Raw genomic sequence first — 17290 nt, forward strand, 5'->3', positions numbered from 1 at the left:
CTCTGAAACGCTTTATAAATGCTGGTAAGTGTATGATGCATAGCTTTTAAAAATCTGTTCAGGTTTTAAAAGTTTTGTCGTGTATTTTGACCCTAAACCTGCCGTTTGTCAGACTGGAGGAAGCCGACAGAGTCACAAGGCAAAAACAAATGCATATCAAATAAGTGTCAAATGAAGCTAAACAGAATATGGGCTTTTAGTCACACAGCCACACGCAATCTTCTTAGCCTCCCTGTTATCTCACGAACAAACTACTGACTGTTTTCACAACTGAACAAAGCTTTGTATCAGCCGTCTGTCAGGACAACGGGTTTAGATCTATTAATCTGGAATTCTTCACTGCAAAATGAGTTCGATTTGGCAAGATCGCACATTTTTCCTGGAACACAGATACAAAAATGTTCTTGTCAATGTTATTGTCAGAATGTATGAAGCACTGAGGAACCGGATAATGTGTTCATTAAACTGACGTCATATTTACACTTAAGCATTCAGAGATTTTTATGTGAAGCAAGGACAAAAGAAAAATAAGTTTCCCTATCAGTATCCATCAAGAATGTGGAAAACTGAATATTCCATAAATTAAAAGAACTGCAAGTACTGGACTTAATATTTTACTATCGTGTATTTGGCAGAAAATTTGCATCACATCAAATGTGATGAAATGCTCTTTATATATATATATATATATATATATATATATATTTAAAAAACTTATACTGTGACATCTATTCATTTTTGCCCTTAACAATTCAAAAGCAGCACTAAACCACTGGAATAAACTTCTGCATGACAAAGCACACGTTGTACAGCCCATACCATGTCATTTAATTAAACATAATTTGATATAATAGATCATAATAGATTCAATAAATTCAAAGCATGGACACCTTTGCTTATTGGTACAGAAATGCACTATGTATACAAGTCAATATAATTTACAATTTCCAGCTTGAAGCACACAATAAATACAGCATCCATATATTACACTAGGAAAACAACTTTATTTCATACTTTACTGAATAGAAAGAACTAATTCACTCAAGTGTGGCCTATGCTCTCACATCCTCAGGAATATGACGAATCATTTAACATGCGTTGGACAAAAAACAAAAAAAAAAAACTTTGACTTTTTATCAGTTGTTATCATTACACCGGATTGCACATGTGCATTAACACAAAGATCAAAGCAACATGATTTCCCAGTAATGATCCACAGCCATTTAATTCCACACCAGACTGCAGATAATGCATTTCCACTGATATAGTCTGGTCACGACCTCTTTTCCCACCATTGCTCTGGGACAGAAGAACTTAAACTGAATTGTTCTATAGTCTCTATACCTCTAGTTCAGTCTGCCTAATCATTAAACATTAAAAAAGAATGAGCTAAAAGATATTTGATGATTTCCTAGTATCCAAAATCTAGAGTGAAAAACAACTCAGTCTACCTTGCTGGACATCCACCTTAAAAATTAAGGGACAAAAGCAAGATTATAAACTATAAAGGAATGTCTGATCATAATAAGTGACGGAAATCCAAAAACATATGATAGAATGTTTTTTTATTTTCTTCAATAGATTTGAATTATTCACAATGATTGTTAAATAATGAAGTTTTCCTACACTTTCTTTCAGTTGTTGTTGTTGTGTTTTTCATAGAATTCAAGAAGTTATGAAGTTTTGTTGTCCTTTTACATTTAGGGCTTCATGGGTATTAAAACATACAAATACTAAGTTTAATCTCCCCTCTGAATCCAGATAAAATGCAAATGCAAATTCTTCCAAATGTAGCGTCTTTCCTCATGTGGACACGTGTCACTGGTTTCTGGAAAAGCAGGGAACACTATGACAGGAGATTTTCATCTTCAGCATTTCCGTATTGTAAAGAGAACTGAAGCTTGTCATCTGCCTCAATCAAAATGATTTACTCTGTGGAAACAAGACCGAGCACAGATGTAACTGGAACATTAAATAAAAACGTGAATGATTACTCATTTCAGAATAAGATGAATAAGTGTTGAAGGAAGTACAGGTCATCACAGTTCAGCAGAAATAGGTCACAGGAAGAGGCTTAGACGCCTACATTTAACTGTTGGTCTCTCTCTCTGCTCGGCCTCTTCTTGATACCTGATGCTCTTCAGGCTCTGCTCATGTTGAACATATGAACAACACCAACATAATCATGATTCTGATTCAGATCATGCACTCATATGATACAATGACACTTTTTCTGTAATGATGTACTGAGTGGCTTTAAGAAAAAAAATAAAAATAACTTATTTTCTTCCAAAGGAAAACAGTAAATAAACAGTTTTGTTTTAAAATGACAACATGAAAGAGATCATTTTGTTGCAGTGCATTATGAAAGTCATAGAAAAGATATCACAACCTCTAGACTCTCATGAGTTTATGTCAGGGTCAATTTGACCATTTTATGACACCGCTAAATATTTTTTTTTAATAGGCCACTTAAGAACAGTGACGTTGCTTATTTCCTTGAAGCTATTCTCACAGTCTGAGACCAAGGTTGTTAAATATTATACTTTCAAAACTGTACCTACTTTTTAGAGCACAAGTTGGAAAATTAAATGTGAATGTGTCATGACAGCTGCCTGACAAGATGTCAAACTTTAAATGGGTTAGCTTGATGATGACAGAAATGTGCCTCCCTTTAAATATTTGTATATTAGTTTGTATGATTTTGATGTAACATTTTGCTCAGCTGTTCTTGTCATTTTTTTGGATTGCTTTCTAAAAACTCACCATCCTTGCGCAGGACACATTTCCACAAACAGAAACACAGGCAGAGGACTAGAAGAAACGCTACGGTAGTCACAGAGATCAGGATAGCGAGCGCAGTGCCAACTGGTGAGAGAAACAGAGAAAACCATAGATTTGAACACTTGTTTTAGGGCATTATTTGTTACTTTTTCAACTTTGGAATGCCTTCTGAATATTTGATCATTGGATGCTTCTTCAACTTTGGGCACTGTTGATGTTATGATTTTTATAACTTTTTTTTTCAGGTTATATGAAGGTATTGGGGTCATATATATAATTGAGTCATATTTGCTTACATCATATTTTTATTGACATTTTTTGAACACCATAGAATTTTTATTCATTTTTATTTCAGTTTAGTTATTTTAGTCAAGTTAAACTTAGTTAAAATGAGAAATGGGAATTTTACTTTATTTCATTTAAATTTATTTTGATTTAAGTAATGTTTTTTTTTTTTATTATTATTTTTTTATGGTTTTAGATTTAGTTTTAGGTAACTATAATAACCCTGGTCCCAAACTCAACCTATCTTAAAATATGTGAATATGAAGAAGACATTTTGTAAAAAAAAAAAAAAAAGCTCTACATTGTAAAAAAATTAAATAATAATAAATAAAATTGTCTATTAAAAGAATTCTAAACAGGAAAATACACTGTATTGTGCATCAGTCCCAATCAATTTTGTCAAATTGTAAAAGTATCAAAATATTCTCTACTATTTGTGTGCGTGCTACAAAGTCTGCAAGTTTATTCAAAAAACACTGAGGATTTTGAGATGGTGGAAAATGACTCTCCAGTGATTCATGCTTGTCCACTGGACAAATAAAGAGAGTGTGAAAAGTTCACCCTCCAACTGGGTTTATTTTCTAAAATTCCACTGGGCCAAAGCGGCCCATAGTTGAAGAAACACTGTTACTGCTATGACAACAATTTCTCTAGATTCAAATAGAGATAAGGACAAATTAAACAGGGAACATTTGTGCAAGTAACTTTACATTACATACAGAGACAAACAAAAACCAAGGAATGCATTTAAACACTGCTATACTGTATAATAATGCTGCATGCTACAGGCCTTTATCAGGCCGCACAGCCCTTTGTGATCACAATCTCTGCTCTCTTTCCATCCTTTACAAAAACTATATCTGGCTTTAAAGATTAGTTTTCCTGAGCGTCAGTCTGCATTCTGTTAGAGAATGTAGAGATGAACATAGAGCGAGGGCCAGGAAAAACACTGAATGATGAGCCCAAAAACCTGACATACCAGAGCAGCACTGCATGTCACGCTGTAAACCACAGTTCATACATAACACTGAAATTACATGAAAGAATTAGACATGCAATGAGAGAAGTATGAGATAGAGACGGTGCCGGGATTTATCCAAATTTCATATTTCACTGTAACTGTAATCTCAATGATAATTATTATATGAAAAAAATAATATCACACCTAGGACAAGAAGATCACATTTCATACATTTTGTTAAATCATTACAATTCTCTCCCTCTGGTCCACTTGTAATGTTAGTAAAGGGCTTCCTGAAACACAACCAATGAAATCCATTTAAATAAAATCAATCTCTCTGATAATTCAGATTAAACATGTTTCTTGCTGCCTTTAAGACTCTCTCTATAATTGAGCTTTAGCATTTCTCATTCTGGTGTCAGAATAATAATAAAGTTTAAACTTGAAGGAATAGTTTTGGGGAAAGTTACTTCTAAAAGTAATGCATTCAAATTTTGTGTTACGCCACTTAATTTAATTAGTTACTCTTTATAGAAAGTTATGCATTACATTGCTTTAGCGTTACTTTTTATCACATGGGCTTGGCTTATTTGTTTTTTAATAACAAAATAGACAAAAATTATATTTTACAACTTTAAAGGTCCATTCACAGCAAAAGTAAAATGAATAAGCCTCAGGCTGAAGGAAGTACCTCTGCACTTCACTACACATTTCTCTCAACATGGGGACAGGAGAGGTGTCAGTGAAGAAATGGATAACTGGCGTTACTTATTTGAAAAGTAACTGATATTTCATTGTAACTAGTTACTTGGAAAAAGTCTGATTACATAATCTGCGTTACTTGTAACGTGTTACCCCAACACTGTTTAAACTTGTATTGCCATATTTTAGAACAAGCCATTGGTTTCACTGTATGGTTTTTTTAAGCTAAAGTAGGTTTTCACAATGCACAATGAACCCATTTACCTCAAACCAATCAAGGAAAAAGTTGCATTATTTTATAATCAAAGTGCATAATAAAATAGTTCACACTTACTTTTAGTGTTCATGGAAACAGCAATGGCAGTCTCCAGTCCTTTATGATGAACAAGACATTTGACAGAGACATCCTTCAGGAGTCCAGCCTGGATGGTCAAGGTGCTGATGACCAGAGTCGTCCCGTCACTCTGCTGGATGGAGGTGGTCACAGGTGGACCAATGGTTCGGTTATTCCCCTCCACGTTCCACACTATTTCAGCCTGTGGCCGGGCCACGGCAGTACAGTTAGCCTCGATCACTCCCGGAGACGTGGTCTTGTAGCTTACTTGAGGTTTGGGCAGGACTGTAAATGATACAGTATATAGGTTGTTTGGGTGTGGAACATTTTATTTAGTCAGAAAACACAGCTACATGTGAATGTCCATCAGTGGAGGCAGATGATTTGACCAGAGTGGCAAGGTCATAACTACCATAGACAATAATTAGAAATGGACAAATTGCCTCTTTATTACTTCTTACAGTCCTCTTCTTTTTTCATTACTTTATTCCATTAAATCCATTTAAATCCTTTAATTATTAAGTAATTCCTTTAGATACAAATTATAACTCCCCTCCCTCTTCCTTCAAAAATTGTCGCCCTCAGCCCCTTATGTTAAAAACATGACCCTGACAGCATTTCCCAGCAAGGGCCATTGACTGGAGCCATGCTAACCAGCCAAACTTGGCCTCCTGATCCCAACACATAATCATGTATTGACTCTACAGAATGATATCCACTTGTGTTGGATGAAAAGCAAGAGTTGGCTTTGTAAATCAACAGATCTGCATGCCATCTCTGAGTGTTTGCAGCCCACATATTTTCGTCAGTAGTTCAAAGCTACAGAGATGCCCATTCAAACCACAGCACTGGCCCAAAAAGAGCTATACACTTGGCACTCCAACAGAAGACAAGCATTTCACATTCTTACAAAACCATGACCCCCACAGAACAATTCAAGATTGCTATGAATAACAGATGAGCGAATATGATTAAACAAAATGCTGACCTAATAAATGTTGTTTTGGACCCCAGTGACTTCCTTGTAAGAACAAAACATTAAAAATACAGTGATACAGGTTTGGAACAACTTGAGGCTGGGCAAATATGTATGAATTGGATCCTAGTTTGAACAAATGGAACAGTACAGAACACAGAGGCACGAAGTGAACATCAATCTGAGAGAGACAAGGCAGGAGAACGAGAGCAGCACATAGAGAGAAGCACTGTGTTAATGGAACAGTGACACAGTCATTCACTCTTGCCACAGTCTGAATAAATCACAGTCTCACCCTCCTACAATCAGTTTCTTTCATATCACTCTCTCTCTGTCTGCCTTGTCCTTCCCTCTCTACCACTCTGTGCTACAGAACTACCAGCTGCATACACTGTACTAGATTTATGTTTCAGTCTAAAAATCAGCAGTCACTATATAAAAATATCAGCAAGGTCCATCTTGATCATTAGAGTGGGGACTGTTTTCTGGGATGGGTTTTAATGGTCCTTTTATTTGAACAATTTAAAAAGTACAAATTAACAAGAACAAATTAAATGTATTTAAATGGATTTAAAGTAATAATTAAATAAATAAGTACCCTGAAAGAACAAGATAATATTATTTTGTAATCATATTGTAATATTTTCTATTTTTATTAAAAAAATGGACACATTCTCTCTTTCTCATAACACAAACTGGTAAAATGTTTCTTGTCATAAATGATTCAGGGTAACACTTTATTTTGATAGTCCACTTTAAACATTCTAAATGCACTTTATTTTATATTATGTGCACTTATATGTACATACTCTGTAAGAAAGTGCAAGGTAACTACATGGTTTAAGGTTAGGTTTAGGGGTAGGTTCAGGGTTATTAGCTATTACCCAGTTATTGTAATCACTATAATAAGTACATAGTAGGCTAAGTACAATGCGGAACTGACATTCTACTAACTTTAAGTAACTTTGCAACTACATGTCAACTAAATCTCATTAGAGTATCAGTAGACTGTTAAGTCAGGTTTAGTGTTAAAGTTGGTAGAATAAGTTTACATATATTTGCAAACTTACTTATAGTCTGTTAAATGTCTGTTGGAGGGCCATCAAAATAAAGTGTTAGCAGATATTAAGCAGACAGTCTACTAATACTCTAATGACTGCTAGTTGACATGTAATCGCAAAGTTACTTAATGTCTAAAGTGGACTATTGAAATAAATTGATTTGATTCATCATTTATTTTTAATTCAAAACAATGAAATTTGGCAAAGAAGTTGAGTAGTTGCGTCACTGGATATCAGGCAACTGTTGGTCGTTTAACATTGTTATCATAAAACTGTCATACCATTAAAGCTTCAGTGTTGTGCAGGAATTCTTGTTTTATATATAAACAGTAAACGTTACCTTATTATTATAATTTTTTTTGGTTGGTTGGTTGGTTGGTTGGTTTCAATCATTCGACAAGCCACTGACCACTAAAGCAGACCAACCAAAAAATGCAACTTTTTAAACTTTACATCATCCTAACAATAAACAGAACAAGCATCAAGTATATCCAATATTGGCCCTGAATATCATCATCAGCCAACTTGACAAATATCAACATCATCCAGCTTGTCAAGATTTCACTGCAACTGTGGACTAAAGCCTTGAGGGACTTACCAAATATAGTGAGGCAGCTTATGGCGCTTTTAGTGCCGTCTGGATACGTGTGGAACTCACAGGTGTAGCAAGCCTCATCTTCAGCTCGGACCGGCCATAACGTGAGCTGTGTGTCAGACAGGGAAGGGCTCAGGCTCGCACGGTCCACAAACTCATCTTCAATTACTGGGTCACTCTGTTTTGCAAGAGATGCAACATCACGGGATTCTGCTTTATTTACAATCTTCTTCCATAGCACCTGCTTGACCTTCTCCGGCAGACCGTACCGACAGGCCAGAGAGGCTTGTTTACCACCCACTGCAGTCTTATTGCCCTCTGAGATCACTGATGCTGTAAAACAATGAAAATAAGTCACTACAGTAGCATGATAACACATGCAACTTAAATACATAATTATAATGTAATCTGTTAAATATACATAATTATAAAGACATTATATACAGTATAGTGTTTTTTAAACTATATATACATAATTTGTTACTTAATAGCATACTATATGCGCTCTTTGAAAAGGGGTTTTTGCAGCAATGCCATAGAAGAACCACTTGGGTTTCCCAAAGAACCTTTCAGTGAACAGATTTTAAAGTAACCATTTTTTCCTAGTGTGAAGAACATTTTTATAATCCGAAGAACTTTTTTCCATTATAAAGAACCTTTTGTCCAATTGAAAGATTCCATGGATGTTAAATATTCTTCATGGAACAATAGAAACTAATAAAGAATCCTCATTTTTAAGGGTGTATGTCACTATACAAACTATTTTATTATCTGCATTTAACAAAAGGAGAAACAGGCTTTGGGAATGAAGTTAAAAAGAGGTCTCAGTGAAACCAGGATGAGATAGATTGAGTATTTTCACTGTCAATACATAACAATAGCAGCCTAAGGAGAATTCAGAATACAATCCCCTCATGAAGAATGATGTATTAAAGAGAGGGTAGGACAGTAGTCTCCACTGCATCATTCCTAGAAATGACTGGCAGGTGCACAGAAACCATGAGATGTTGAGACCAGCTGGATCAAGCAGCTGTTTCTTATCTACATTAACATTCTCTTCCAGAATCCACAACGCAAGTACGCAGCATCCAAAACCACAACATTGCTGATGTGTTTTATTGTTCCCACAGCCTTATTTTATAAGACACAAAGAACAGAACCTGATGATATGTGAGCTATTATCAGTGTTATCAGTTATTATCAGTGTTTCAAATCATATCTAAAAAAAATTAAGAATACATTAAAGTAAGTAATGCAGGTTCCCTGTCTGTCATTCACTACGAGTTATGTTGTGACGACATTAGGGGATTTACTTGGGAGACCCAATCACCTCTGATATTAAGAGAAAACGCCAATGAATATTGGCTAGTGGATTTTACATACCTGAGCCACTCCCCATGCATACGGGTATAAATGGGCGACAGGTGCATCCACTCAATAGATTTTTGCTTTGGAGCCAAGTGGATGAGAAGAGTGCTGATCTCCACAAAGCCTTTCCACCTCTTTATTTTGTTCCCGGTTGGCATTACGGTGCAGTCAGCGGTGCCTCCTCACTCTCGCCTGCGACCCATCTTCTCAGCAGCCAAGAGAGTGCGATTCGGGGACGCAGTGCCTCCTCACGCGCCTGTCTTGCGCGTGGAGATTGCTGGCCTCGTGGCAAAGGATGCAATCGAGCCGGTCCCTCCAGCCGAGATGAGGCAGGGCTTTTACAGCCCCTACTTCATCTTGCCCAAGAAAGGCAGTGGCCTTCGACCAATCCTGGATCTGCGAGTCTTGAATCAGGCCCTGCATCCAGCCCGGGATTGTTTTGCAGTGATCAACCTGAAGGACGCTTACTTTCATGTCTCGATAGTTCCTCAGGCATGGCAGTACAGGGTCCTCCCCTTCAGGCTCTCTTCCATCGAGAGGGTCGGGGACCTCCAAGCATTTTCGGTGAGCGAAGAGTGCCTTGTGTTCGGCCGGCCTACTCTCACGTTGTCCTGAGATCCCGGCCTGGATACGTGCCCAAGGTTCCCACCAGGCCCTTCCGCAATCAGGTGGTGAACCTGCAAGCACTGCCCTCGGAGGAGGCAGCTCCAGCCTTGGCATTGCTGTGTCCCGTAAGAGCGCTGTGCATATACGTGGACCGCACCCGGAGTTTTAGAAGCTCTGAGGGCAGTGTTGCCTCCTCCTATGCGTTGGCACACGGCAAGGTTTTACCTTCGCAAGGCTTTACAGTCTCCACGTCTCCCGTGTGTTGGGTAACAGGTAAATGGCGGGAAGTGCTGGCCGGTGTCACGCTTGCTGCGCCACTCCCCCTCACCCGGCGATGTGAACCCTGGTGGAGTTCCTCCAGAAACCTCAGCGGTCAGATTGGGCGGGGCAGTCTGACGCCAGGCCCAGTATTAGTGTTAGCTTGCCCGGGTCTCAGGTCAGCCCCTGTACTGGGCTAGGTGTCCATATGGCTTGATTCCCTACGGGTAATCCCATGTGTGCATTCTTCCACGGTAAGGTTTCCCTCTTGGTAAACCCGTGTATTCCCTTTGACAGAACATTCTGTCTGACTCTGCTGGCAGCTCTCCTCCCTCCTGACTCAGAGTCCCATTCCGTATGTAGTACTGCCCCAGGCCTGGGTCAGTCCATATCAGTGTCTCCACATGTTACCTCCCTTTGTGCAGAATGTGGCCTCCGTAGTGACCTTCTCTGGAAGGCTTGCTTCCCTGTCGTTACTGTCAAGCTGTAACAAACAAATAGGAAAGACTGGAAGCAATCTTTTCATTGAAGGTCGAAATCCCTTCCGATTTCCGTGGGGAAAGGAACAGCGGCTTGGTTATCTCCAGCAGTGATGTACTCACCTCTGGTCCCTGCGGGTACCAAGGTCAGCGAATTTGTGCTGGGGCGATGGGAAGGTTGCGATCTTTGCATGGCTAAGGTTGTGACGGGGTTCAGGTTGTGGTGCTTTCCATGGACCCCTAAAGTCGTCACGACATAACTTGTAGTGAAGGACAGATAGGGAACGTCTCGGTTATGTACGTAACCCTCATTCCCTGATGGAAGCAACGGAGACATTATGTCCCCATGCCACAATCTTGAACCATCGCTGGGTGCCAGGGACATGTTCTCGGCTCCTCAGCAGAAAACCTGATGAGTGGATGCACCTGTTGCCTATTTATACCCGTATGTACAGGGAGTGGCTCAGGTATGCAAAATCCACTAGCAAATATTCATTGCTGCTTTCTCTTAATATCAGAGGTGATTGGGGCTCCCAAGTGAATCCCCTAATGTCGTCAGGACATAACGTCTCCGTTCCCTCCATCAGGGAACGAGGGTTACGTACGTAACAGAGACGTTCATTTAGAAATAAGCAATATCACATAAGCTAGAGTGCAGCTGCTGAATATCCTCCTGCGTCTCCTGTGTGCTAATATTCCCCAAGTATATATCACTGCAGCCCTGAGACCTCCAAGTGGGAGAAGTTTATGCCACAATAGGTGAAGACCCTCAAGTTTATGGGTAGGTTTAGGTATGGACCTTCTGTACAACCCATTGCTATGTCCTGTATAGGCTGCAGCGATACCTGTCTCTGATCTTCAATCAATAAAGAGCAACACTGCAACTGTTTAATGAACATGTAAGTAACACTGACTAACCTATATTTTTTAGATGCAATATTGCCATTTATTTTGTCTGTTTCTACTCAGCAAAAGAAAATAGCCACAGAAGAACCTTTTGCATTGCACATCTCCAAAGTTCATGAATGATTCCTTAATTTTGCTGTAGTGTCATGTGACAAAGGAATGAAAGACCAGGAATTTGGGAGCAGAACTATTCATTTCTTATTCTCATAGTTTAACTTGGGTGCAATGTAAAGATTCTCTAAGTCAGAATATAATTTGTTACAAATGTGAACGTGTTCGAATATGGAAATTGAAACACATTATTTTAATTTAACTCGGCTCAAATAAACTGTGACATTAATGAAGACGAATGAAATGCTGTTGAACAAGATTCAAAAATGCAGTATCTGATCTTCCCATCACTACACTGTAGTGTTGTTTTGTCCCTAAATGAATCAGTGAATCAGTGGAAAAACAGTTAATTTTATAATGATTGCCCAAAGAGCACCGTCATTGTACTCTCTTGAATAGCAGCGGAGAATGACCCCACAAGGGAAGAAATTGTTGAATAAAGTCATTAGTTTTGTTTTCTACGCACACAAAAAAGTATTCTTGTTGCTTCATAATATTACAGTTGAACCACTGATGTCATGGACTATTTTAACAATGTCCTTACTACATTTCTGGGCCTTGAACGTGGTAGTTCCGTTGCTCTCTATGCAGGGTCAGAAAGCTATCGGATTTCATCCAAAATATCTTACTTTGTGTTCTGAAAATGAACGAAGGTCTAACGGGTTTGGAACGACGTGAGGGTGAGTAATTAATGACAGAACTTTCATTTTGGGGTGAACTATCCCTTTAAACTGAAACAAGAATATTGATTCATTCTTGAGTGAATCAGCATTTTTAAGGAATCAGTCGTGTGACTGATTCAATGACTCGTGAGGACTTGTCACAACCTACCTACCTAAACTGCAAAAAACTGCAAAAAACCGCCATTAATGCACAGAAGGACAGCATGGAAGAAAAACGTGATATAAGCAATTAAAAATTCCCAGTGTTGCTGGAAAGCATGGATGCTCACTGTCAAATGGAAGTCATGTAGATGCATCCTCTAAATACATCTAGTCCAAGACTCACCTGTGACAGTAAGGCAAGTTTGTCCTTCCCTTGAGCCTTTGGGATAAAGATCAAAGATGCAAGTGTAGCAGCCCTCATCTCTGTAGCTGACCCGTTTGATGGTGATGGCACTGGCATCTCGTGGTGAAGAAGCTAGCTCCACATGCTGCTGTCCGCTCACACTGTCTTTTTCACCAGGCTGGTAAGTGATTAACGTCTGGTTCTGCACATCCAGCCAGCGGATCTGATGAACCGATTCTCCTCTGCCCTTGACAAGTGTACAGCTCAGAGTGAAGGGCTGCTCAACCGGGGCCTCCACATGTATCGGAGCTGAAACCCTGCCTGAGACACAGCAATACTGAAACCAACAGAAGCACACCACTTACACACAGAACAAGAGATTAATACAATCACACACCTTGTAGTCTGGACACCATTACCAAAGACACACAGATCTGTAGACATGTTGGCAAGGAGACCACAAACATTTTAGCCTATTGGAAAGGAAATACAGCATTTCAGTAACTATTGCACCAAATGATAAGATAAAGCTGTAAAAAAAAAAGTCCACAGCATTATCTATCGTTAAGAAGTTTGTACCCTTTATATTGAGAGGGCATTTAACGGTCCAGCTCAGTCTTGTGGGTTGAAAATGAAGACAAAGTTTTCTCTCAGTTAGGGATATTTCCAACATCTTACTGAAGGGCTGCCATCTGTGTTTACATATTAGAGACACAAATACATTATACACACACACACACACACACATATATATATATATATATATATATATATATATATATATATATATATATATATATATATACAGGAGCATCTCAGATAATTAGCATATGGGGAAAAAGTTAAATTTTTCTTGTAACTTATTTCAAAAAGTGAAACTTTCATATATTTTAGATTCATTACATGTAAAGTAAAACACTTCAAAAAAAATTTTTTTTCTAATTTGAATGATTAGAGCTTACAGCTCATGAAAGTCAAAACTCAGTATCTCATAATATTAGAATATTTCCTAATACATTTTTTTTATTATTTCAATAAAAAAAGGATTTGCAAAACAGAAAAGTTCAAATTCTTTAAAGTATGTTAATTTATGCACTCAATACTTGGTCAGGGCTCCTTTAGCACAAATTCCAGCATCAGTGAGGAATGGCATGGAAGCGATCAGCATGTGGCACTGATGAGGCACTATTGAGTCTTCAGCTCATCTGGATTGTTGGATTGACTGTTTCTCACCTTTCTCTTGAAAATATCCCATAGATTCCATATGGGGTTCAGGTCAGGCCAATCAAGCACAGTAATATCATGGTCAGCAAACCACTTGGAAGTGGTTTTGTCACTGTGGGCAGGTGCTAAAGTCCTCCTGGAAAAGGAAATCAGCATCTCCATAAAGCTTGTCAGCAGATGAAAGCATAAAGAGCTCCAAAATCTCCTGGTAGATGGCTGCATTGACTTTGGACTTGATAAAACACAATGGACCAACACCAGCAGATGTCACGGCACCCCAAATCATCACTGACTGTGGAAACTTCAAACTGGACTTCAAGCAGCTTGGATTATGTGCCTCTCCAGTCTTCCTCCAGACTCCAGACCTTGATTTCCAAATGAAAAGAAACATTTACTTTATCTGAAAAGAGGACTTTGGACCACTGAGCAACAGTCCAGTTATTTTTCTCCACAGCCCAGGTAAGATGCTTCTGACAATGTTTCTGTTTCAGAAGTGGCTTGGTAGCCCTTTTCCTGAAGACGTCTGAGCGTGGTGACTCTTGATGCACTGACTCCAGCTTCAGTCCACTCCTTGAGAAGCTCTCACAAGTGTTTGAATCAGCTTTGCTTGACAGTATTCTCAAGCTTGCGGTCATCCCTGTTGCTTGTGCACCTTTTCCTACCCAAATTCTTCCTTCCAGTCAACTTTACATTTAATATGCTTTGATACAGCACTCTGTAAACAGCCACACCTTTCAGTAATGACCCTCTGTGTCTTACCCTCTTTGTGGAGGGAGTCAATGTTCATCTTCTGGATCACTGGCAAGTCAACAGTGTTCCCCATTATTGTGGTTTCAAAGAACAAGAGATACCCAGAATTTATACAGGGAAGTCGTGGCCTAATGGTTAGAGAGTTGGACTCGTAATCCGAAGGTTGCGGGTTTGAGTCTCGGGCCGGCAGGGATTGTAGGTTGGGGGAGTGAATGTCCAGCGCTCTCTCCACCCTCAATACCACGACTGAGGTGCCCTTGAGCAAGGCACCGAACCCCCAACTGCTCCCCGGGCGCTGCAGCATAAATGGCTGCCCACTGCTCCGGGTGTGTGTTCACGGTGTGTGTGTTCACTGCTGTGTGTGTGCACGTTGGATGGGTTAAATGCAGAGCACGAATTCCGAGTATGGGTCACCATACTTGGCAGTATATCACTTCACTTATCCTGTAGGGATGGTCATTTATTGAAACTCAAATGTAAATATTCTAATATTTTGAGATACTGATTTTTGACTTTCATGAGCTGTAAGCTCTAATCATCAAAATTAAAACAAACAAACCAAAAACTTTTGAAGTGTTTACTTTACATGTAATGAATTTAAAATATATGAAAGTTTCACTTTTTGAAATAAGTTACAAGAAAAAATGAACTTTTTCACCATATTTTAATTTTCTGGAGATGCACCTGTATATACACAGACTCACACACAGAAATGCTTAAAATGAGTTTGTAAAGAATTATAAATTGTGCTTGTATATGAATTTCTTTACCAAACTACATTTTTAATTTGAATCTGGATTGGATAGTGAAAGAAAAGCAGTCAACAAGTGTCCAGTATCAAGCTAAATGCAATATAAATCTTCTCCATTTGTGTTATTTCATAGTTTTGATGACTTCACTATTTTCCCAAAATAAAAGAATATTTGTGTTAGATTTAACATCAACAGTGAATAATTACATATTTCAGAGAACATCATTAATTTATGTTTGAGCAGTTTAATCATAACTACACCACAACGATGATGATATTAAGTTAATTTAAACTAATATATATTTACTTTAAATTTGATTTATTTGTTTTAAGGAATTTATAAATATAGGTAATAAATATTTTGCTGAAAACAGCTAAATAACATTTAATAGGGATTTATTTAAAATATAATGTTTCTGTATAACATAATATTTTTCTGTTATAGCATATGCTAAATATAATTTACATATTGAAATAAAATCTAAAGATTGTAAATATTAGACCTTGATAAACCGATCATTAATAAACTGTCTATTTATTAGTACTCAAAGAGTAGAATTATCAGTTCATCTGACAGCAGCAAATGAGATACAAAATGAGTCTAAAGTTTAAAATGAAAGTAATCTAAGATGTGTTACAAGCATAAGTAATTAATATTATATTTTGACATACCTCCATGTGGTGTTGATGCCCTCTGCCCGCAGCTGTACATGCACAACACACTCTTCAACACACTGAAACAACTGGACTGCAAACGGCCCTTTCTCCACCCATCACTAACACACTGGATATGCCGAGTCAAGCATGTGGTGGCTCCATCTCAGAACTCACTGAACTCACACACACACACACACAGTTCTGAGTCTTACTCAAATTGCAACAATGCCCAAACATGAATAAAAATTCAAGAAATAAAAATTTATAAAAATTCAAACTATCTGTAAATAATTATCTGTATATAATATTATATTATAATTAAATATGGAAAAGAGACCTCCTGTTTTATAGTGTACAATCTTATATTTTAGTGCTGCATTTCACATTTTAGCTTGGCCTAAACTACCATATTCATGTATTAAATTACAAACTTGTCTGTCAGCCAAATACATAAATATAACCTCAAGAAGGATTTCTGTAAAGAAACTCACAACACAGGAATGTTCTCAGTCTGACCTCTACTGTTCAAAATGGGACTCACAATTTTACTCATAATAGGCTACTTGGTCTTTGAAAAAAATTTAAAATAAATAAACATATCCATGTAGGAAAGTTTGTCACGACTTCAACGCACATGAACGCTAAAGTCGATTTATAGTTTTCAATCACGTGACTGGCTCGAAGACCAGGAGAAATACATCCATAGGACTGCAGCACATATCAATTAATTTTCTGTCTGTTTCCAAATCACAAATATTTAGATCACCTCTCAAAAGAATAAAAGATATGTGAATAAAATGTAAGTTGTGGCCCTCTGCAGTCCATATAAACCACCCGCCGTAATATTCCAATCAACAGTGGGACATTAAAACGTTTAATGTGAAAAACACTTAAAGTGCCTTAATGTATTTAAATTAAACAGTGAAACAGTGATAGAAAAGATCAAATTAAGTACACAGCTTATTAATTAGCCAATAGGGTAGAGTGGGGGGAAACGTGCCCCTTAAGGATTGTGACTTTTTTTTCAGTGAAACTAAAGTTAAATATGTTCAGAAAAGTTGTCATAGTTTTAGTGACAATGACATAAATTATAAACCAAGTATGAAAAACGAGTTTTCATGTTATTCGATTTTTAACAAAAATTAAATTTGTGACAAAGGGGGTGTTTTAAAATGTTCCCCACTCTGACAAAGCAATTTGCTTTAAACATTTACAGTAAAATCAGAGTACATGCAGTTTCAGCTTAGTAAGTATTGGAACAGGGAAGACAAAATTGCTGTGTTGGCTGTGGAGTCAAGACATTTTCAAATATGATTAAAAGATGAATATGAGACAAAACTACAGAATGTCACATTTTATTATTAGCCGTTTCAACACATACATGTTTTACCAAATAAAAAGAACAGCACTTTTAGAGTTCATCCCACTCATTGATGTGAGTCTGTGACCCATACATCACCAGACTCTTGGTCTC

General features: G+C 37.8%; 1 protein-coding gene across 1 annotated transcript; it reads right to left on the minus strand.

The window, feature by feature from the left end:
- Positions 1-808: 808 nt before the first annotated feature.
- On the minus strand, positions 809-15940 carry LOC306876783 (OX-2 membrane glycoprotein-like). The gene is made up of 9 exons (XM_079428185.1): positions 15832-15940; positions 13014-13126; positions 12832-12907; positions 12435-12755; positions 7702-8031; positions 5067-5351; positions 2767-2868; positions 2087-2147; positions 809-1932 (listed from the first exon to the last, which is right to left on the minus strand). The coding sequence occupies exons 3-8, from the start codon at positions 12899-12901 to the stop codon at positions 2089-2091; spliced, it is 1167 nt and encodes a 388-aa protein (XP_079284311.1). The 5' UTR covers positions 12902-12907; positions 13014-13126; positions 15832-15940; the 3' UTR covers positions 809-1932; positions 2087-2088.
- Between the last annotated feature and the right edge of the window lie 1350 nt (positions 15941-17290).

Source organism: Barbus barbus, assembly GCF_936440315.1.
Source record: "Barbus barbus genome assembly, chromosome: 11".
NCBI classification, from domain to species: Eukaryota; Metazoa; Chordata; class Actinopteri; order Cypriniformes; family Cyprinidae; genus Barbus; species Barbus barbus.